At 42.2% G+C, this 22711-nt stretch overlaps 1 protein-coding gene and 1 non-coding gene across 3 annotated transcripts in view; one reads left to right on the plus strand and one right to left on the minus strand.

Moving 5' to 3' along the window:
- The window catches only part of LOC126335586 (cytochrome P450 9e2-like), a 142740-nt gene that overhangs the window by 16948 nt on the left and 103081 nt on the right, over positions 1-22711 (minus strand). The window contains exons 1-6 of one of the 2 annotated variants that reach the window (XM_049999020.1): positions 19996-20218; positions 16354-16741; positions 13277-13414; positions 11334-11539; positions 11058-11250; positions 2111-2332 (exon numbers count right to left, since the gene is read on the minus strand). In XM_049999020.1, the coding sequence (XP_049854977.1) occupies positions 2111-2332; positions 11058-11250; positions 11334-11539; positions 13277-13414; positions 16354-16738 (1144 nt within the window). In that variant the 5' untranslated portion in view covers positions 16739-16741; positions 19996-20218. Of the gene's footprint in view, positions 1-2110; positions 2333-11057; positions 11251-11333; positions 11540-13276; positions 13415-16353; positions 16742-19995; positions 20219-22711 lie in introns of those variants that run through there. The other variant, XM_049999021.1, reaches the window with a different exon arrangement.
- Trnas-cga (transfer RNA serine (anticodon CGA)) lies at positions 10341-10414 on the plus strand. Its single transcript has one exon. It is a non-coding gene; the product is annotated as a tRNA-Ser (tRNA).

The raw sequence follows: 22711 nt of genomic DNA on the forward strand, positions 1-22711 counted from the left end.
CATCTCGTCTACATTCGCATAGTCAGTTCGGAAGGAATGGAAATTGTCTTTTAGGAAGGCTTCTAGTGGCACTTTATCCGCTTTTTTAAATAAAATTATTTTGCGTTTGTTTCTGATGGATTTGGAAGAAATGGTATTGATCCTAGCTACAATGACCTTGTGATCACTAATCCCTGTATCAGTCATGATGCTCTCTATCAGCTCTGGATTGTTTGTGGCCAAGAGGTCAAGTGTGTTTTCGCAACCATTTACAATTCGCGTGGGTTCGTGGACTAACTGCTCGAAATAATTTTCGGAGAAAGCATTTAGGACAATCTCGGAAGATATTTTCTGCCTACCACCGGTTTTGAACAAGTATTTTTGCCAACATACCGAGGGTAGGTTGAAGTCCCCACCAACTATAACCGTATGAGTGGGGTATTTATTTGTTACGAGACGCAAACTTTCTCTGAACTGTTCCGCAACTGTATCATCGGAGTCTGGGGGTCGGTAGAAGGAGCCAATTATTAACTTAATTCGGCTGTTAAGTATAACCTCCACCCACACCAATTCGCACGGAGTATCTACTTCGACTTCACTACAAGATAAACCACTACTGACAGACACAAACACTCCACCACCAATTCTGCCTAATCTATCTTTCCTGAACACCGTCTGAGACTTCGTAAAAATTTCTGCAGAACTTATTTCAGGCTTTAGCCAGCTTTCTGTACCTATAACGATATCAGCTTCTGTGCTTTCTATTAGCGCTTGAAGCTCAGGGACTTTTCCAGCGCAACTACAACAATTTACAACTAATATTCCGACTGTTCCTTGATCCAAGCACGTCCAGTAATTGCCAAGCACCCTTTGACATTGCAGCCCATCCCGCACTTTCCGGAGGCCTTCTAACCTAAAAAACCGCCCAGTCCACGCCACACAGCCTCCGCTACCCGTGTAGCCGCCAGCTGAGTGTAGTGAACTCCTGACCTATTGAGCGGAACCCGAAACCTCACCACCCTATGGCGCAAGTCTAGGAATCTGCAGCCAATACGGTCGCAAAACCGTCTGATCCTCTGATTCAGACCCTCCAACCGGCTCTGCACCAAATGTCCGCAGTCGGTTCTGTCAACGATGCTGCAGATGGTGAGCTCTGCCTTCATCTCGTAAGCAAGACCGGCAGCCTTCACCAAATCAGATCAAATCCGTATTTGTAAGTTTGTAAATTTGTGGTGAGATCTTATGGGACCAAACTGCGTAGGTAATCGGTCCCTAATCTTACACACTACTTAATCTAATTCAAACCAACTTTCGCAAAGTACAGCACACACACTCACGCCCGAGGGAGGACCACAGCTTGCACAGGGTCCGTGGCTTGGTGGGGTCTGCGCCACGCCCAAACCCTACCATCAGCTCTTACCAGCTGAAATCGGGCTTCATATGATCGAGCTATGGTTTTCCTGTCGCCTGGGGCCCAACCGACATGGCCACAAGTCACACCGGTGCACAGCCTGAACAGTATTACACTTTCTTCAGTACATACCCTGGATGCTCCTCTCACTTGGAATCATGTCTCGCCATTAGGCGCTATCCACTGAGATTCCTCTTGCTAGTAAGTCCTCGATTAAAAGACCTTGTTCCGATCTTCCATAAACACATATGGTATCTTACTAGTTGACATACGGAGCCATATCGAAGGCTTTCTATATGTCGTCAACGTGTATAGCAAGCACAGTTTCAGACAATTGTTGCTTGCGGAATACGTGATGGTTCCTACATGGATTATCGGTCTCCAAAAGTGTCGCCATAGGCTACGTCACTAAGAAGTACAATGGCAACCAAAGAACGTATCATTTCCTTAGGAAGTAAGAGGCACTTACGAGTATTGGTTAATGAAAAACCGCACCAGTTGCTGATTTGTTGTTTATTGAAGTACACGTTCAGGTCCGTGGACTTAGAGAACATATCAATAAGTGGAGCGGTCTCTCAGTAACTGAGCTTACAGTTGCGAAACAACGAATATACTGCGTAGGATGTGAGTGTGCGGCTTTACAAGTGCACGCTAATAAGATGTTGTGGAAAGCAGACGCTTACAAAGCTTCGCCGAGTGGAATCGGTATCTTGAGCTCACCAGAGGCGACCATGTCGAGGTACTGGCTGCCCACGACCTCCTCGTAGCCGGGCTGGCCGCCGCTCTTCTCCATCAGCTGGTCCACCTCCCGCTGCAGCCGCCGCTGCACCTCTTCGTTCGTCGCCAGCAGGTAGCTGCAGAAGGTCAGCACGCTCGCCACGGTCTCGAAGCCAGCGAAGAAGAAGAACATCGCCTGCGCCGCCACGTCTTCTTCGGTGAGTTCTGTGCCGAGGCAGAACAACACTTTTAACACAACTGACAACGATTTAATCGACAGTTTAGAAAGCAAAGAAATTCGACAGGCAAGAGCAATACTGACGCATTAGTATTCTTTCGCATTGTGGACTGTATGCAGTGTATTCAGTGCTATGATTGAAACTCGTAGTGAGCATCATTGGGAGCCGTTCCCACAAGGTGAGAGGTGATACACTTGACCGTGCATCATCGCTGTGTATCAGACCTGGAGATGACGTAACACGGATACCAGTATCTGCAGCGATGATGTACCATGAAAATACCTCAGCCCCTGGCTGTTTGTTATTCGTATCTGTTTCTTATCTAACTGGTTAAGCCACAGTGAGGACGATTTCTTCTTCCTGATACATCAAAATTCACCCAGAGTTAAAGTTATACGAACATGATCACAGTGAGCTGACAATATCAACATCAAATAATTTGAAAGTGTGTTTTTTTAATATGTGAAAGCGCATCAATAGTAATTTTTTCAATGTGTAAAGTATGTAGTGTGTACAGGCACTCATTTACGTAATCATGTACTCCAGACCCACCAAATTAATTAAATAAGGATAATATTCATTTATTTTGTGTGGTGACTTCTGGTATGGCCATTAAATAAACTGTTACATTTGAAAGATAACATATTGTAAACGGTTAGGAAAAGAAATCGTGGTACTAATGTCACCTCATCGTTGCTTATTTTCCCTCTAGGGGAGACGGAACGCCCCATCTCGCTAATGCTAAATTCGAGTCATCAGTCTTCTGATCGGAGTGGTGCCGTCCGCAACGAATTCCGCTCCTCTGCCATCTTCTTCATCTCAGAGCAGCAACTGCGACCTACGCCCTTAGTTATTTGCTGGATATATTCCATTCTCCGTCTTCTGCTATAGCTTTTACCCTCCACAGCTCCCTCTGGTACCTTGGATGTTATTTCCTGACGCCTCAACAGATGATCTATCATACTTTCCCTTCTCCTTGTCATTGTTTTCCATACATTCGTCCTCTAGCCTATTCTGCTGAGAACCTACTCATTTCTTACCGTATCATTCCACCTAATTTTCAACATTATTCTCTAGCACTGCATCTCAAATGCATCGATTCTCTTCTTTTCCGATTTTCCCGCGGTCCATGTTTCACTATCATATAGTCCTGTTCTCCAGATGTACGTTCTCAGAAATGTTTTCCTCAAATTAAGGCCTACGTTTAATGCTAGCAGATTTCTTGGCCAGGAATGCCCTTTTCCCAAGCGCTAGTCCGTTTTTTACGTCCTCCTTTCCCCGTCCATAGTATTTATTTTGTCTACTTAGATAGCAGAAATCGTTAACTACACAAAAACTGATGTTAAGTTTCACTCTGTACTCGTTTCTACTATTTCTCATTACGATCATCTTCTTTCGATTTTCTCTCCATCGGTATTCCGTACTCAGAACGTTCGTTCCATTCAATAGTTCCTGTAACTCTTCATCACCTTCACTAAGGATAGCAGTATCATGAGCGAATCTTAGCAATGATATCCATTCACCTCGAATTTTTATCCCCGTCTTGAACCTTTCTTTTATTTCCATCTTTACTTCTTCAATATATAGATTGAACAGTAGGGGCGAAAAACTACATCCTTATCTCACGCCCTTTATAATACGAGCATTTTGTTCTTGGTGTTCCACTCTTATTATTCCCTCTCTGCTTCTGTACATGCTGTATATTACACGTCTCTCTCTATAGCTCACACCTACTTTACTTTCCTCGGAATGTCGTACATCTTGCACCATTTTACACTGTCGAACGCCTTATGCAGGTCGACAGATCTTAGGAATCTGTCTTCATTTTTCCTTAGTTCTGCTTCACAACCAACCTCAATGTCAAAACTGTTTCTCTGGTGCTTTTACCTTTCTTAAAGCCAAACTGATTATCACCTAACACATCCTCAATTTTCTTTTCCATTCTTTTATGTATATTATTCTTGTCAACATATGTATGAGTTGTTAAGCTGATTGTACGATAATTTTCGCACTAGTCAGTTCTTGGAGCTTTCAGAACCGGGTGGATGATATTTTCCCGGAAGTAAGATAGTATATCACCTGATTCATACATTCTACACACCAGTGTGAATACTCATTTTGGTGCTTCTTCCCAGAATGATTTTAGAAATTCTGATGGAATGTTATATATTCCGTATATGATCTTAAGTCTTCCAATGCTTTTGTAAATTCTGATCCTAATACAGGATCCCTCCCCCCATGAACCATGGACCTTGCCGTTGGTGGGGAGGCTTGCGTGCCTCAGCGATACAGATGGCCGTACCGTAGGTGCAACCACAACGGAGGGGTATCTGTTGAGAGGCCAGACAAACGTGTGGTTCCTGAAGAGGGGCAGCAGCCTTTTCAGTAGTTGCAGGGGCAACAGTCTGGATGATTGACTGATCTGGCCTTGCAACATTAACCAAAACGGCCTTGCTGTGCTGGTACTGCGAACGGCTGAAAGCAAGGGGAAACTACAGCCGTAATTTTTCCCGAGGACATGCAGCTTTACTGTATGATTAAATGATGATGGCATCCTCTTGGGTAAAATATTCCGGAGGTAAAATAGTCCCCCATTCGGATCTCCGGGCGGGGACTACTCAGGAGGATGTCGTTATCAGGAGAAAGAAAACTGGCGTTCTACGGATCGGAGCGTGGAATGTCAGATCCCTTAATCGGGCAGGTAGGTTAGAAAATTTAAAAAGGGAAATGGATAGGTTAAAGTTAGATATAGTGGGAATTAGTGAAGTTCGGTGGCAGGAGGAACAAGACTTCTGGTCAGGTGACTACAGGGTTATAACCACAAAATCAAATAGGGGTAATGCAGGAGTAGGTTTAATAATGAATAGGAAAATAGGAATGCGGGTAAGCTACTACAAACAGCATAGTAAACGCATTATTGTGGCCAAGATAGATACGAAGCCCACACCTACTACAGTAGTACAAGTTTATATGCCAACTAGCTCTGCAGATGATGAAGAAATTGAAGAAATGTACGATGAAATAAAAGAAATTATTCAGATAGTGAAGGGAGACGAAAATTTAATAGTAATGGGTGACTGGAATTCGAGTGTAGGAAAAGGGAGAGAAGGAAACATAGTAGGTGAATATGGATTGGGGCTAAGAAATGAAAGAGGAAGCCGCCTAGTAGAATTTTGCACAGAGCACAACTTAATCATAGCTAACACTTGGTTTAAGAATCATGAAAGAAGGTTGTATACGTGGAAGAACCCTGGAGATACTAAAAGGGATCAGATAGATTATATAATGGTAAGACAGAGATTTAGGAACCAGGTTTTAAGTTGTAAGACATTTCCAGGGGCAGATGTGGACTCTGACCACAATCTATTGGTTATGACCTGTAGATTAAAACTGAAGAAACTGCAAAAATGTGGGAAATTAAGGAGATGGGACCTGGATAAACTGAAAGAACCAGAGGTTGTACAGAGTTTCAGGGAGAGCATAAGGGAACAATTGACAGGAATAGGGGAAAGAAATACAGTAGAAGAAGAATGGGTAGCTCTGAGGGATGTAGTAGTGAAGGCAGCAGAGGATAAAGTAGGTACAAAGACGAGGGCTGCTAGAAATCCTTGGGTAACAGAAGAAATATTGAATTTAATTGATGAAAGGAGAAAATATAAAAATGCAGTAAAAGAAGCAGGCAAAAAGGAATACAAACGTCTCAAAAATGAGATCGACAGGAAGTGCAAAATGGCTAAACAGGGATGGCTAGAGGACAAATGTAAGGATGTAGAAGCTTATCTCACTAGGGGTAAGATAGATACTGCCTACAGGAAAATTAAAGAGACCTTTGGAGAGAAGAGAACCACGTGTATGAATATCAAGAGCTCAGATGGCAGCCCAGTTCTAAGCAAAGAAGGGAAGGCAGAAAGGTGGAAGGAGTATATAGAAGGTTTATACAAGGGCGATGTACTTGAGGACAATATTATGGAAATAGAAGAGGATGTAGATGAAGACGAAATGGGAGATACGATACTGCGTGAAGAGTTTGACAGAGCACTGAAAGACCTGAGTCGAAACAAGGCCCCCGGAGTAGACAACATTCCATTAGAACTACTGACGGCCTTGGGAGAGCCAGTCATGACAAAACTCTACCAGCTGGTGAGCAAGATGTATGAGACAGGCGAAATACCCTCAGACTTCAAGAAGAATATAATAATTCCAATCCCAAAGAAAGCAGGTGCTGACAGATGTGAAAATTACCGAACTATCAGTTTAATAAGCCACGGCTGCAAAATACTAACGCGAATTCTTTACAGACGAATGGAAAAACTGGTAGATGCAGACCTCGGGGAGGATCAGTTTGGATTCCGTCGAAATGTTGGAACACGTGAGGCAATACTGACCTTACGACTTATCTTAGAAGAAAGATTAAGGAAAGGCAAACCTACGTTTCTAGCATTTGTAGACTTAGAGAAAGCTTTTGACAATGTTGACTGGAATACTCTCTTTCAAATTCTAAAGGTGGCAGGGGTAAAATACAGGGAGCGAAAGGCTATTTATAATTTGTACAGAAACCAGATGGCAGTAATAAGAGTCGATGTGCATGAAAGGGAAGCAGTGGTTGGGAAAGGAGTGAGACAGGGTTGTAGCCTCTCCCCGATGTTATTCAATCTGTATATTGAGCAAGCAGTAAAGGAAACAAAAGAAAAATTCGGAGTAGGTATTAAAATTCATGGAGACGAAGTAAAAACTTTGAGGTTCGCCGATGACATTGTAATTCTGTCAGAGACAGCAAAGGACTTGGAAGAGCAGTTGAACGGAATGGACAGTGTCTTGAAAGGAGGATATAAGATGAACATTAACAAAAGCAAAACGAGGATAATGGAATGTAGTCAAATTAAATCGGGTGATGCTGAGGGAATTAGATTAGGAAATGAGACACTTAAAGTAGTAAAGGAGTTTTGCTATTTAGGAAGTAAAATAACTGATGATGGTCGAAGTAGAGATGATATAAAATGTAGACTGGCAATGGCAAGGAAAGCGTTTCTGAAGAAGAGAAATTTGTTAACATCGAATATAGATTTATGTATCAGGAAGTCGTTTCTGAAAGTATTTGTTTGGAGTGTAGCCATGTATGGAAGTGAAACATGGACGATAACTAGTTTGGACAAGAAGAGAATAGAAGCTTTCGAAATGTGGTGCTACAGAAGAATACTGAAGATAAGGTGGATAGATCACGTAACTAATGAGGAGGTATTGAATAGGATTGGGGAGAAGAGAAGTTTGTGGCACAACTTGACTAGAAGAAGGGATCGGTTGGTAGGACATGTTTTGAGGCATCAAGGGATCACAAATTTAGCGTTGGAGGGCAGCGTGGAGGGTAAAAATCGTAGAGGGAGACCGAGAGATGAGTACACTAAGCAGATTCAGAAGGATGTAGGTTGCAATAGGTACTGGGAGATGAAGCAGCTTGCACAGGATAGAGTAGCATGGAGAGCTGCATCAAACCAGTCTCAGGACTGAAGACAACAACAACAACAACAATACAGGATCCCCTAACTCTAACCTATCGACACCTGCTTCTTATTCTATTACATCAGACATATCTTCCCCTACCAGAGGCCTTGAACGTACTCTTTCCCCATACCCGCTCTCTCCTCTGGATTTAACAGTGGAACTCCCATTGCATTGTGAATGTTACCATCCATTCGCTTTGGAATCAAATAAATGGGAAGCACAGCGAAACCAAGGAGAAATGGCTGCATGGAAAATGTGAAGAAATATATATACTGAATTTCCCTAAACATTTTTTTACTTCCTTCTTTCATCGATCAGCTAAAGTATTTCTTCTGTTACCCATGGTTTCTTCGCAGTTTCCTTCTTGGCACCTATGTCTTTTCCGATTTCTGTAACTGCCCTTTTCAGAGGCATCCATTCCTCTTCAATTGACCTGCCTACAGAGCTATTCTTTATCGCAGTCACTATAGCCAAAGAGAAGGTCAAGCGTATCTCTTCATTCCTTAGTACTTCCGTATCCCACTTCTTTGCGTTTTGATTCTTTCTGAGTAGTCTCTTAAACTTCAGTCTATTCTTCATCACTAGGAAATTGTGACTTGAATCTATATTTGCTTTTAGGTACGTCTTTCAATCCAGTGTCTGATTTCGGAATCTCTACCCGACCATTATGTAATCTAACTGAAGTCTTTCGATATCTTCCGGCCTTTTGCAAGTATACCTCCTGCTCCCTTGATTCTTGAACAGAGTATTCGCAGTTATTAGCTGAAATTTATTGCAGAAGTCGATCAGCCTCTCTCCTCTCTCATTCGCAGTGCCAATCCCATATTCCGCTGTAACCCCTTTCTTCTACCGCTTTTCCTACAACCGCACTGCAGTCCCTCATGACTATTAGAATTTCATCTCTCTTTACGTAGTGAATTACACGTTTAGTATCCCCATATACTTTCTCTATCTCTTTATCTTCAGTTTGTGACTTCAGCAGGTGTACTTGAACTATCGTCGTCGATGCTGGTTTGTTGTCGATTCTGATGAGATCAACTTCATCTCTGGACTGTTCATTGTAGCACACTCTCTGCTCTACCTTCCTATTCATAACGAACCACACTCCCGTTACACCATTTTCTGCTACTGTTGATGTTTCCCTGTACTTGGTCTGCTCTTCATTTTACTTCACTGATCCCCAGCATATCTAGACTGAGCCTTTGCATTTCCATTTTCAGATTTTCTAGCTTCCTTAGCATGTGCAAAAACCTGACATTTCATGCACCGACACGTAGAACGTTATCCTTTCGTTGGTTATTCTATCTTTTTCTGATGGTCACCTCCCCCTTGTGAGTCAGCTCCAGGAGATCCAAATGGGGGACTATTCCGGAATCTTTTGCCAATGGAGAGATTATCATGACACTTTTTCAATAAAGGCCACATGTCATGTCAATAAACATTATGTGTCTTTAAAGCAGTGGTTTCCATTGCGTTCTGCATCCTCAGGCAGCTGATGATAGCCGATTCTTCCGCCTTTAGGGGCAGTTTCCCACTCCAAGGCAAGAGAGTGTCCCGAATCTCTGTCCGTTCCTCGATCCTCTTAGACAAAGCCGTTGGTAGAATGAGGGCGACTTCTTATGCCGGGAGTCTTCGGCTGCCAGTGCAGATAACTTTCTATTGAAAATTTAAGCTGTGGCGGGGTTCGAACCCAATACCGATTACATTTTGATTCTAATCAAAGACGCTACGCACAGACCATGGGTGTCACCACCTGCCATAGTTATGTATCTTTATCTCTAGATTTGTTGCAGATGGAGTTTTTAAATTTTGACTGCTATTTTCAACAGGTATTTTTATTTCACTGAACTAGAATCAATATTTTTTTCTTGTTGGTAACATATTTATGATTTTTTCCGTTAAGCCGTTTTTAACTGGGAATATTTCTACGGAACTCTGCCTAACTCAGAGAACGGCCAGTACTTGCCGCGGTTCTAATTGAACAGCTGCCACCAACGTTCTGTAGCATTTCTGAAGTTCTGAATATCGTGGTTAAGTGGTTTCTGGGGCAAAGATATGTATCACACTGAAAATGTGGAATACTACAAAATTCGATTATAGTAATTTGTTATGAAAATTCACAAATAATTCTGATTTTATAATCAAAACGTGTCCAGCAGAATAATCCGGGCCATCTCCCGGTCCTTCTTGTTTACACAGAAGCTTTCTTCCTTTTGTTGCCCGTGCATTCTTGTTGTTAAATTCAACTGATACTGAGTCTCGTGCATTCACACATTGCCCGTATGCTGTCCATATACACTTTTCGAGGTATTAACAACAGGAACAACGCAGAACCTTTAATCTACTCACGTGGCCTCATTAAATAACTCATTTTTTTCTGAGTACGACCGTGAAGAAATTTCATTAGGTAAAATATCTCAAAGCGTTATGATCTGGTTGAATTGCTTACATTACTACTTCTCGGATAGCGTTTTCGTGATGATAAATAACTCCAATGCTCGGTAGCTCAGTTGGTAGAGCACTTGCCCGCGAAAGGCAAAGGTCCCGAGTTCGAGTCTCGGTCGGGCACACAGTTTTAATCTGCCAGGAAGTTTAATAACTCCAATAGTTAGAGCTTTCCATTCTTGGCCCTACAACTTAGGACCGATTAAACAATCAAAATGTGGAGGATTGTTATCACTTGATAATCGATGTAAACGTGTTGCCTATAAGCATGCTTCCTTAACTGCAAATTATTTAAATTATGTTTTATTTCCATGCTATAGCACTGCTAAAGTTTCTTTGCATTATCTATCAAAGTGTCCTCCAATGTTCTTAGCATCAGGACTCAAAACAGTAAATCACAGATCAAAAAACGGACAGTAAACATAGCTGGTTTTTATGACGATGATACTAACGGAAATATCAAAGTTTCTGCTGCAAACGAGTGAAATGACCGACTTCTGTATCTCATGTTTTCGGAAATGCGGAGGTTTGAATACGAACACACCGTAAGGTAGGTGATTTTTTACTGAGCGCACGTATAATTTAGATGAACGAGAAAGGTATTTCTGAATAGAATTTCTTAAAGAATTGTAGAGGATTTTAAGTAGAAACTCAAAAAATTTTTACAGGCATAAGAACTGAAATGTCATATTTTGCTGCATACCGACTCCCGTCCAGTGGCAGACTTCCATGAATTTGATGGTTGGACGCCAACGGCCTGTACTTACTCATACGCCGGCCTCCACTGGTGCCGTTTTCTTCGTCGTCTTCTGCCTTTAGTTCACCCCTCCTAGCCTGCATCAACAGCTGGATAACATCAGGACGGACGATTCCCTCTTTATCTCGCGTCTTGATAGTATCTGCAACCACCGACCTGAAGTATTGCTCCGCCCTTCGGTCGAAGAACGGAATGTTCAGCAGCTACCGTGCGTGAAACAGAGAAATTACATTAATGGACGGGCGATGTTGAACCTATGTACTGTGCGTTTGAATAAAATGCCTACCTTCATGAGCTTCGGAGAGACAAAGTAACCAAAAGCAACAAGCGCTTTCACGTTGCTCATAGCACGGCCCATGCTGTAGAAAGTGTTGTTGGGTTCCGACAGTGAGTCCACCCTGACACCAAAAGCTGTGGTAGCTATTACGTCGTTGGTAACACGAGTGAAAAATTCCTTCATCTCCAGTGTCAGGACGTCGTTTCCACTGGAACCTTGTGGAAATAAAAGCAACTATGCTCAATAGCTTATACCGTCTCAACTAGATACTTAAAATTATTTGTTGTATTACTCAATGAGTTTTAGGGTTGCCCAAGATGAAAATACTTTCTTTCCAAATTATTTGCTGTTTCCAGCATGACATTTGGGTTCTTTGATATTACTTTAGTGGTTACACAAAGGCTCCATTCAGCTGCATTAATTGTCCAAGATGCTCAAGAAGAGTTACCAACATTCTTAAAGGAGAAATTCTCGTCAATACTAGAAAAAGGGGACCCCGTACAAATATGTTGGGAAACAAATAATTGTTCAGGGATGGGTTGGACCGGTTTAAGGCCCAAGAGAGAAGCTGAGGGGGTCAGAAACATCATCATTGTGAGATAACTGTGTAAGATACAGAGATGTCATGACAAAGTTCGGTGAAATTAAAAGCAAAGGCGGCAATACTAACAGTACAATGCGAACTCCACTGCCCAACGCAGCGGAAAGAGCAGGTAGGTGGAAAGAGTACACTGGACTCTTTTATGAGAGAAAGACATGTCTGATGTGACAGAAGAAGAAATGGACGCCGATATGGAAGACACATGAGATCCAGCAATAGAGTCAGAAGTTAACAGGATTTTGAAAGACTTAGAATAAAGTAAAGTGCAAAGGACAGATAACAGTCCTACGGCCGTTCTAAAATTATTGAGGGCAGTGGCGACAAACTATTCAGCTAGGTATGTAGACTTTATGAGACTTGATTCATATCACCTGACATTCGGAAAATTACCATCCACACAAACAAGATGGACAGATAGGTATGACAATTCTCGTTCAATCAGTTCAACAGCTCATGTATCCAATTTCCTAAGAAGAATACGCAGGAACAGAAAAGAAAATTCAATTATATGTTAGACTGTGATCAGTTTGACTTTACGAAACATGAAGACAAAAGAGTGGCTGTTCTGACTTGCACTCGATAACGGATGCATGACTTAAGAAAATCATATCATCTGTCGAGTTAGAAAAAGCGTTTGACAGTGTAACAGGGCGCAGCATTTTCGAAATTCTCACAAAAAACGGTAGTCAGTTACGGGGAAAATGGGTAAGATACATGTTTTAAAACAACCAAGAGTGAAAATTAACAATGAAAAACGAAGAACGATGTGGTCGGATAAGAAGGGTGTAAGATAAGGATGCACTCTTTCACCCTTACTCATCAATCCACCCATTGATGAAGCAGTGAAGCAGATAAAGGTGCAAGAGGGGAGTTAAAATTTCGGGTGAAACGATACGAATGATAAGATTTGCTGATTACATTGTTACCCGCATTGAAAGTGAGGTAAAGTAGCAGGAGCTGTTGAACGGAAATGTTATGTCGGAATTCGTACGTGGGACGGATGCAGAAGTGTGATGTCTGGTCGTGCACTCACGATGCACTCCCACACGCGACCTGCGTCTTCTGCAAAACAATACACCACACTACAGCTGTCGAGTCGCCGAAACGATTCGACGAACAGTCTGTGGACGTGAAGGTTCTTGTGTTGACATTCAGATCACCAGTCCTCAGTGCTGATGAGTACGTCTTGGATGTTATAGACTGACATTTGCGCACCGTGGATTCTCTCCGATTAATATTTACTAATACCATTAGGTTTCATTTGATATTATGTTGAGTGCATGTTTCTCCTTCTTATGCTACTCTAGAATATATCTGATTAAGAAATCACCCTAATGGAGTAATTACTCACCTTTGTGTTCAGCTGTCTTCTCAGAAAGAAAACTGATCATTTGCTGTCCAATCTCTGTCATCAGCACGAACATATTCTTTATCTTGGTAGTAGTGAATGCCGGGCTGAGCGTGGTCCGCATGTCGTGCCATTCCTTTCCTAAGATGAGAGAAGACTCAGTGTTATTCTTCTGAGCAAGCTCCTGTTCGTCTCCAAAATGGTCTCAACAGAAGCTGCTAAGGTACTAACGCTTTTAGGTAACCGGGGAAAGAACCACTGGCGTGTTGCGACGCAGGTGACTGTAAAACTGTTTTACAGTTTGTAAGAAAACGTTTCTCTAATAGCCTGACCACTATTGCTAGGAAACTTCCAAATATGAATTATCATGTTGCAGATGTCACCACAGCAATCCACAGTATTAAGAAGTGAATGGGTTTGTGACAGTAACCATTCCGAATCTCATTTATTTAAGCGAATAAAAACCTACTATCACTTAGAGTGGGTCGTCTTAAGGATGTTAATGTCGAAGGATGACACCAACACTGGTGATATGATTGAAGTGTACGAGGCTCCATCTCTCTGCTCGCCTCGTTGATAACACTCATTTGAGTAAATGTAAAATCTTAGCTGGAATACATTGTACCTACCCAAAATTGATGTGAAGCAGATTTTTCGACTACATTTCGTTTGAGCAACATCTACCTCGAGTATCAGCCGACATATTTCGACTAAATTTCCTCTAGTAGCGTTTTTGCATTTCAGCTATGCGTAGTTGGAAACGGTCGCCATGTTCATCGCTGACAGCGCCGAGGTTCTCAAAGAATAAATCAAGATAGGAGACCAACAAATGTGTTTTCAACAACGTATTACAATCCATGGCCTTGTAGTTCTCAGTCAACTCCCTGACTAGTTCTCAGTAATGTTCAGGCCTGCAGTTTCCCACGTTTATGACAACTTTTTTAAAAGAGTTCCATGCAGCCGATTCTTGCATATTTAAAAGGCTTTCAGTGTGTGAATCATTCATAAGATGTGTAATTAGAGGACCAACAAATATTCCCTCTTTTATTTCCGCTTCTGTCATCTTCCGGTATTTGGTTTTTGGGAAGAGAAATGCTTTCTTGTCACGCTCCACTGATTTCACAAAATTCTCAATCAAACATATTTTGATACGTAATGGAGGCAGTAACATTTTGTCAGCACTTACAAGTGGTTGATGAACAACGATTACCTGTCCTAGGTACAACGGCACTCTCTTTGGCCAGATTTACTTAATAAAATGATTGCTTCTGTCTTTGCTATCACACATGCACAAGAAGCTGCAAAATTTTGTATAACCAAGTTGTAATAGAAGCAGAATAAGTATCACTTTAATATCTGCACGTATCTACCATGAACAGTCATAATAACGGATACTTGACAGAAAGAAAAGCATGTTCATGTAATTTTCCTCAATAACAACTGCATGGGCCATAAAAATGGATGGAAACGTACTTCCGTTGTGTGGTAAAACCCCTTTCAAGCTCGTTGAACAGGCGTCAACCTTCTGATTTTATTCAGCAGCCAAAATCCATCAAATCCTCGTATGTCAGAAAGTGAGGTTGATTTGTAGAGAACGCCTTCCAGAAAGTCTGGATCACTCTGTTGTTCTAATTCATTAATATCTTTAACACTTTCATAATCTTCGGCTACGTTTTTGTCGTGTGGTCGAGTTAGTATGGGGAGTTGGGGTCTATGAGGAATTAGTCGAATTGCTGATATTTACAGACGGGTATCTACAGTATGTTTGGGCTATGAACTAATTGGAAATATATTTGTCAAGCATAATCAGCAGCCGGTTGCATGATCCTTAGGTTCCCGCCATTTCGCAGGATGCAAACAGGCGTGGGACAAGATCGTTTTAGTCAGCCAGTTCATAATGTTACACATTTGACACGACAGATTTTTGGAGTCCTGATCTTATTCTAGTCTATTTTATTGTCAAAAAACACTCATAAGTTCTTTTCATTCGAGGAGTGAAATTTCTCCTCTGTATTTGCCAAGTGAATTCGACAAAAACTCAACAAAAAATTTCTTTTTCGTTTCTACATTTGAAAGACATGTTAATCCTTCTAAAACACAGTGCTCAAGAAAACACGCTGTTAGCTGAAACTACACTTTTCAGTTCGCAGCTGAAGAACATTCATGATCAGCTTCTATCAATAAATGAAGCATCTGTGCTTCTGACAAGTAAGCACGACACTTTCTGTCTCTAACAGAGCATCTTCTGTATCTGTTGCTCGAGCAAACCTTGGCGTGGGCACGGTAGCCATTATTGAGCTACGAGGAACAAAGAGAGGGCTCGTGGAAAGCAATCAACGAGAGGCCTACAATTACACGAAATATAATAAAGACCAGATACCTCCATTCAATCAGCCTGTGAAACACACGAGATCAAAAGGCGTTGCCTGTATTAGCCAGTACCCAATGAAAAGCTATTAGCTTCCGACATTACATCACGTCGGGAACAGGTGGAGTTGAAGCGGAAAATTATCAGAACCAGAAGACACAAAGTCCTCATGGCTTGCTTTCCTCAGGTAGAGTTTCCACGTCTCCATAATGAGGCTGCAAAAGTGTTACGACATTTCGATAGACATACATGTGTCGAAGAAGTTTTTTCGATTATGCAACTAAATAAATCACATTACTTGGCAACCTGGTGGTGAAAATCTGGGAAATTATCTGTGTCTGTCCGTATGCCGACAATCTGTACTAGATGAAAATCTTATGTCCTCAGCACACCAATAAACAGTGCTGAAAATTAGTTTTTTTTATCTATGTTGTCGAGAAATGTGAAATATACGAGTGAAACAGAGTCTTGTGCAGCTTCCCCCACCCCACGATCAAACAGCGTGGCGTGGTGGTGGGGGAAACGTGCCAGTTAGGTTGAGTTCGATGGCACGGGCCACGAGCCGAATTCTTGGCCACTGCTGGTCTAGGCCATCAAGACACACTTCTCGGTTACTAGTTTTATGTAACGTGAACAGCTTTCACAGCCTTGGGAGTTTGGCATATAAACAATACTAACTGAAAGAAGATCGATTTGTCATTATTGATCTTACCTTTCAAGGCGATTAACATCTTTTGCAGCAGAATATCTTCCTTGTCGACATTGGCCATGTCAAGGTGGTCGGTAAAGTGATCAAAATCCTTGATGGTAATGGTGCGAAGGATTTCCGGATCCCTCACCATGACGAGGGGGTTCCCGAAGAAGTAGACTCCCGCATATCGATGTTTCTGGAACTTGTTGTACAGTACGATCACGTGATCAGTCAGGGACCACCTGCCGATCAGCGCGTCCAGCATGTTTCCGACGAAGGGCAGCGGCGGTGCGTAGGGCAGGCCGCGACGCGCAAAGTGCGTGTGGTAGCGGTACCAGCGGAAGGCGGCCAGCACCAGCAGGCCAGCCACCGCCGACGTGAACAGAGTCCACCAGTCCGGGACCATCCTCTGGAACAAAGTGTGCGAAACACTGCGGTGAGTGTTCACTGTCGGTTCCAACTAACACAGATAATAGCAATGGTTCGAAGAAACAACTCTAGCACTCTGGTAGAAACACGTCATTTCTCGGTGATGTTTCCTCCTTGTAACATGTCTAGAAGTTGGAAAACACATCGTGACCAAGGATGCTATGGACAAAGCAACGAGATATACTCACAATGGGTACGATACTTTTAATGGTCTTATATTCACTTATCACTCATGAATTAATAAAATTTTAAATATTTCTGCTATGTTGTTTATGTAATACCAAAAACGTCTGCGTAGCCTCTTGAATGTCTATGTATCCTTCATCGGCACAGAGTGTACCTAGCAAGTTTCAAAAATATATCTACATTACTCCACTCTTTTTAGTAGCCGTGATCTGAAAGAGAATTGTGCTGGAACGTGCAGCTTATTTCTGCTCCGCACCGCTGATGTCTCTGGGCTACGATGTTCCCTGGAACCTTCTTTGTTCATACAGTTTCGCTGTAGACAGACGTGGCTACACGGTAGGTGCAGTAATACACTCAGATGATTATTGAATGCTGCATCCAGATTGGGGGAAGATTAGTGATAAAATTAAAACAGTTCCGATGGGGAACTTATTCCGCGGTACTTATTCAATGGCGACGACTGTCTATACTGTCCATGCTCGCACACATCTTTGGCGGCAGAATATCTTCGTTGCTGACATTGGCCATGACAACGTGGTCGGTAAAGTGATCAAAATCCTTGATGGTAATGGTGCGAAGGATATCCGGATCCCTCACACATTCCAGTAAAATCCGATGCGATTGAAAAATACCTCAGCTTTTCAGGAACTTTAATTTATTTAATCTTCTTGTAGCTTTTACCAACTTTTAATTACATTTACTACGACGTTTATAAGCCTTAGCCTTAAATAAACATCAGTTGTTGTTGTTGTTGTTGTTGTTGTGGTCTTCACTCCAGACGCAGCTCACCATGCTACTCTATCCTGTGTAACCCTCTTCACCTCAGAGTAACTACTGCAACATACATGCTTCTGAATCTGCTTAGTCTATTCATCTCTTGGTCTCCCGCAACGATTTTTACCCTCCGCGCTTCCCTTCAATACTACATTGGAGATCACTTGGTGCCTCACAACGTTTTCTACCAAACGATCCCTTCTTCAAGTCAAGTTGCGCCACAAATTCCTCTTCTCCCACATTCTATTCAGCACCTCCTCATTAGTTACGTGATCTACCCATCTAATCTTCAGCATTCTTCTTTACCACCACATTTCTAAAGTTTCTAACCTCTTTTTGTCCAAAATATTTATCGTCAATGTTTCACTTCCATACATGGCTACACTTCATACAAATACTTTCGAAAAACACTTCCTGACAGTTATATCTACACTCGATATTAACAAATTTCTCTTTTTCAGAAACACATTCCTTGCCATTGCCAGTCTACAGTAGTTGGATTTGAGTACTGATGGTCCTGTCAATCTGTACTGCACGAGCGATTGAAATCTGTTTTCCAACACGAATCGACGAATTGAATGTGACGGTCCCAAAGTTGATTTAGACCATGTTGGATTCTAAAAGTCCTCCCGAGGGAGGAGGCAGTGGAGGTAGAGGAGGAGGGGGGGGAGACTGAGTAGTTCAGTTGGTTTTGTCGAATCGATTTTAAGCGGTAATCCTCGCTCTAAAAGATATTGCAACTCATTGTGAATTGGCCGTATCTGTATGGGGCATGTATTTGTTGGCATGTACAGTTCGCAAGTACAAGACCACTGCTCTATATTTTGAGGTCTATTTTAGTGGCATCATATTTTCTTAGAATGACAGAGGATACGACGCTTCACTTCGAAGTTTGATAGCATTCAGCTTACCTGTAACCCCCAAACACCTTTAAGGTCTTTAAAGGCGTTTTGGGGGTTACAGGTAAGCCGAATGCTATCAAACTTCGAAGTGAAGCGTCGTATCCTCTGTCATTCTAAGAAAATATTCTGCCACTAAAATTGACCTCAAAATATAGAGCAGTGGTCATGTACTTGCGAACAAAAATTCGACTGAAATTAAAAGCCACTGCAGTCGAGAAAATGTTGTCAGTACTGTATTTAATAGTCTATCTGTTCCATTATTCCTATACTACACCCCAACAATCAATAAGTGAAATGAAATCAAACAGAGGTATTATCAGAAACCAGTTACAAGTTAAAACTTATTTTGAAACAGAAGCTATTGGAACTGAAACTCGTTTCCATTTTCATGCCAGGTAAAAGTGTTAAGACATGAAAGAAACTCAATTCATTTGCAAGTAACACATGTTCCACGCTACGAGACCTCCTGATTCAAGGTACAAAATGGTGCACCATCGAATAAGTATGGCTTATGACATATAAACAGTTTTAAAAATAAATAACGTTTTAACAGGTTTGTTTGCGTGGCCATCAAGCACAGAAATATTCGTTTTTGAAATAAAAACCGCCTTTTTCTCGCTACATTGTATTTTATATTATTTCAGACGCGTTTCCTCTTTTACTTTAAAGCATCTTCAGTGAAATCTAGAACGATACAGAGTCGTTTCGATATGCGATATTTGTAGATTATAAAACAAGACGTAAACCGTTTTATAATCTACAAATGCCGCATATCAAAATGAACCTGTATCATTCTGGACTCCACCTGTAGATGCCTTACAGTAGGAGACGAAACCCTCCTGGAACAAATAAAATGCACTGCAGCAAGATAAAGGCGATTTTTATACAAAAATCGAACACGGTAACATTCTGTGGCTGAAGAATATCAGTAGATTTCAAATAGCTTTAATATAGTACGCATCAGTTACACGTGTAGAACGCGAAATATTTAAAGGTGCTGCACAAAACATAACCTAATGTCTAACAACAACAAAAACTGTAGAAAATGGCGGGAACTGCATATTGCGATCTCTAGTGCTTTTTTCTTCATGTGGTTCTAAAGTCTGTCTCTAGCCTGAAGCTCCTAGCAAAATATTCTAGGTACACTATCTTCTAGGAACAACACTCTTCCCCATTTTACGTCTAGCAAAACAATGAAATTCAAATAATCCTGTCATTACAGCGTTGCGTCGGAAGTAGGAGAAAGTTTCTCAGTTCTGTGACTACAATACGAAATCACAGATTAATAAATAAATAAAAAAGACATCAGTGTTATTCTTCCATCAAATAACATGGATTTACATTCGCACAATCTATTTCACTACGTCCTTACCTTTATTTGCTGCCAAGTTCTTTCCCCTACACCTTCCTCGACAATTGCAGGGAACCTTACAAATTAATCACACAGTATAACTCTAGCAACAATGAGACCACGCACTTGTAAGAGCACACCACTACCCCCACCGCGTCGCGTGCCTGAAACTGCCGAAGCTTCCCAGGACGAAGCGAGCCTCTGTTGATATACAGCGCGCGGCGTGGCGGGAGGCTCGGATGGGGTAGACGAGTGGAGAGGGGATTAGTGGGGGGGGGGGGGGGGGGCGTCACATTACGTCATGGGCGTCCCGGATACGTGCGCAGCGCAGCGCTGAGCAGACCTTCGATAAGATAAAACCGCCTGAGGTGATGAGCGTGAGTAGTTACTTACTAGGCCTTGGGGCATTCAGAGTCTCTGTCCACTACCGACGGATTTTCACTGACATTCCGGATGTAAATAGATCACCCAATGTAGCCAACCTTTAATGATTTCTAATGGTTGTATTGCAAATTATAGTCTCTTTATGCTTAACTGTTGTCGAATTGAGAAAGAGAATGGACAAGTACGAGTGGAAGTCACATTCTGAGGGTTCCGCATAAACTTAATTACGTATGTCTATATAAATAAGAATCAGTTGCCGCTTGTACGAAAGATTATCACTTGAGAACGGCTCGACCGATCTGATTGATTTTTTGTTTTTGTTGTTAGGACAAGATTTGTATGACGAAAATTTTTGGAACAGCTTGCGGAATAGTCGGAAATTGGGACGGTACTTTTGTATGAAAATCTCAATGAAAGAAGTGTAACGGTCAGTTTGACAGTTCTGCTGTCACATGTTTTCATAAAACAATAATAGTTATGTTCAGTCTCACAGCTCTGCTGTCGCAAATTTTTATAACAAAAAATGCCGCGTTGAATATTAATTTTTTCGAAAACGAATACAATTGAAAACGATATTTCAGTGTGTTATCGGTGGCGATTATATCTTTGGTGTGTTGCAAAAACAAAATGGATGTCTGTTCGTGGTAATTTGGTGTGTTGCAAACATTAAGTTGATTTCAGTTCGTGGTTTATTTCTTTGGTACGAAATATCGATCGGCACACGCGCAACGCACGCTAGCTTATGATCGTCGAGTCAATGAGACTGACGAAGAGTCTAGACAGCGCTTTGATTCTGTCCACACAAATTCAAGAAGCGATTCGGTTGAGTGGTTCCTCGACCATCTGACTGACTGATAGATGACGCACAGTGTAAACCACTGCAGTTAGGGACGTGTTATACAACAAACACTTGCTTTTGAAACGGCTACGAGAAAGAACATGCTAAGATGTGCTGCGAAAATGGGTGGTTATGTTTCTCTTCTCGCAATTATTTCCAGCAGAAATCAGGGAAGTTGTATTTATGGTTAACTTAATAATCCAATCTCTTTGTAGAATAAAACCGTGCGAAATTTTTGTGGTATCGGTAGCAACGATGCCACGGAGTAGTTTCTCAAGTTGGCACTACGAGGAACACAGACGGCAGCGCCCTCTAGCCGGTGCTGTCGAGGACTACGAGCTGCGCGACTGCTTCAGCCCATTTCATCAGGTGCAGACAGCCAGGGCACTTCGCTTCTGCTTCGCACCGCCTTGCAAGTTATGGAATATGTTTGCATATTATGTTTATCCACTAGTAAAGGTGCTTTAACTGTATTTGCAGTACCGAGAGATTAGTACCTTTTCCTTTTCCTGTTCCTACCCAACGCGCCGCCTCCTAGGCGGGATACAAAATTTTGTCATTAAATAGATCCAGCAACCGGGTTGGTGTCTCACATATCTTGTGCACTAATGGTTCCAACCGATTTACCAATTCATTTTAACTTCTATCTTCAATCAAGATTCTGCTTGCAATAACAATAAATAAGGTCAGAGGGAAGGGGGAGGAGAAGATGGAGCGATAAGGGGGGGGGGGGGGAGGAAATGAATATAAAGAAGAGGAGGGAGTGTATGGGCAGAGAGATGCCAGGAGCAGATGGATGGAGGCGGTGTGGCATAAGAGCATGGGAAGGTGATGGTCAGAGACGCGGGGAGAAGAAGGAATGGACAAACGGAGGGGCGAGGAGGATAAGAGGAAGGAGGAAGGAGATTAGGACCTACATCCAATTCTTATACACACTTAGCAATTACGAAGCACTGCCAGGTTCTCTAGTGGGTGATATTAATAACTCCGAGTGAGTCAGCGGCCTGGTGTTGGTGGATTTTGGACGCCACTTCCGTGACAAGTGTGTCCCCCGCCTACCCACTCATCCAGTCGGGGAGTCTCGGTTCTGGTCGTTCCTCACACCCAGAGCTGAACAGCAGGTTAAAACAAAGACTCCAAGGTCAGCGGCCTAGCCAAGATTACTTCTCACGGCTTCTCGCTTTCAAGAAATGCATTCTACTGCTTCACCACCACGTCGATACGATGTGGATAGTTAGCCAATAGCGTTCGTTGAGTGGGCTTGCCAGTACCGGAATAACTGGATCTCATGGCCGTATCTTCTGGTTGCACTGACTGACTGACTGAGGCCGAAATTATTTGCACCGCCACGTGACCTTAGATATCAGTATTTAACATAAACTTCAATTTGATGCCTGTATCCCTTCCTGCCTCCCCCCATGAACCATGGACCTTGTCGTTGGTGGGGAGGCTTGCGTGCCTCAGCGATACAGATAGCGGTACCGTAGGTGCAACCACAACGGAGGGGTATCTGTT

This window comes from Schistocerca gregaria, chromosome 2 (genome assembly GCF_023897955.1).
Source record: "Schistocerca gregaria isolate iqSchGreg1 chromosome 2, iqSchGreg1.2, whole genome shotgun sequence".
Taxonomy (NCBI): Eukaryota; Metazoa; Arthropoda; class Insecta; order Orthoptera; family Acrididae; genus Schistocerca; species Schistocerca gregaria.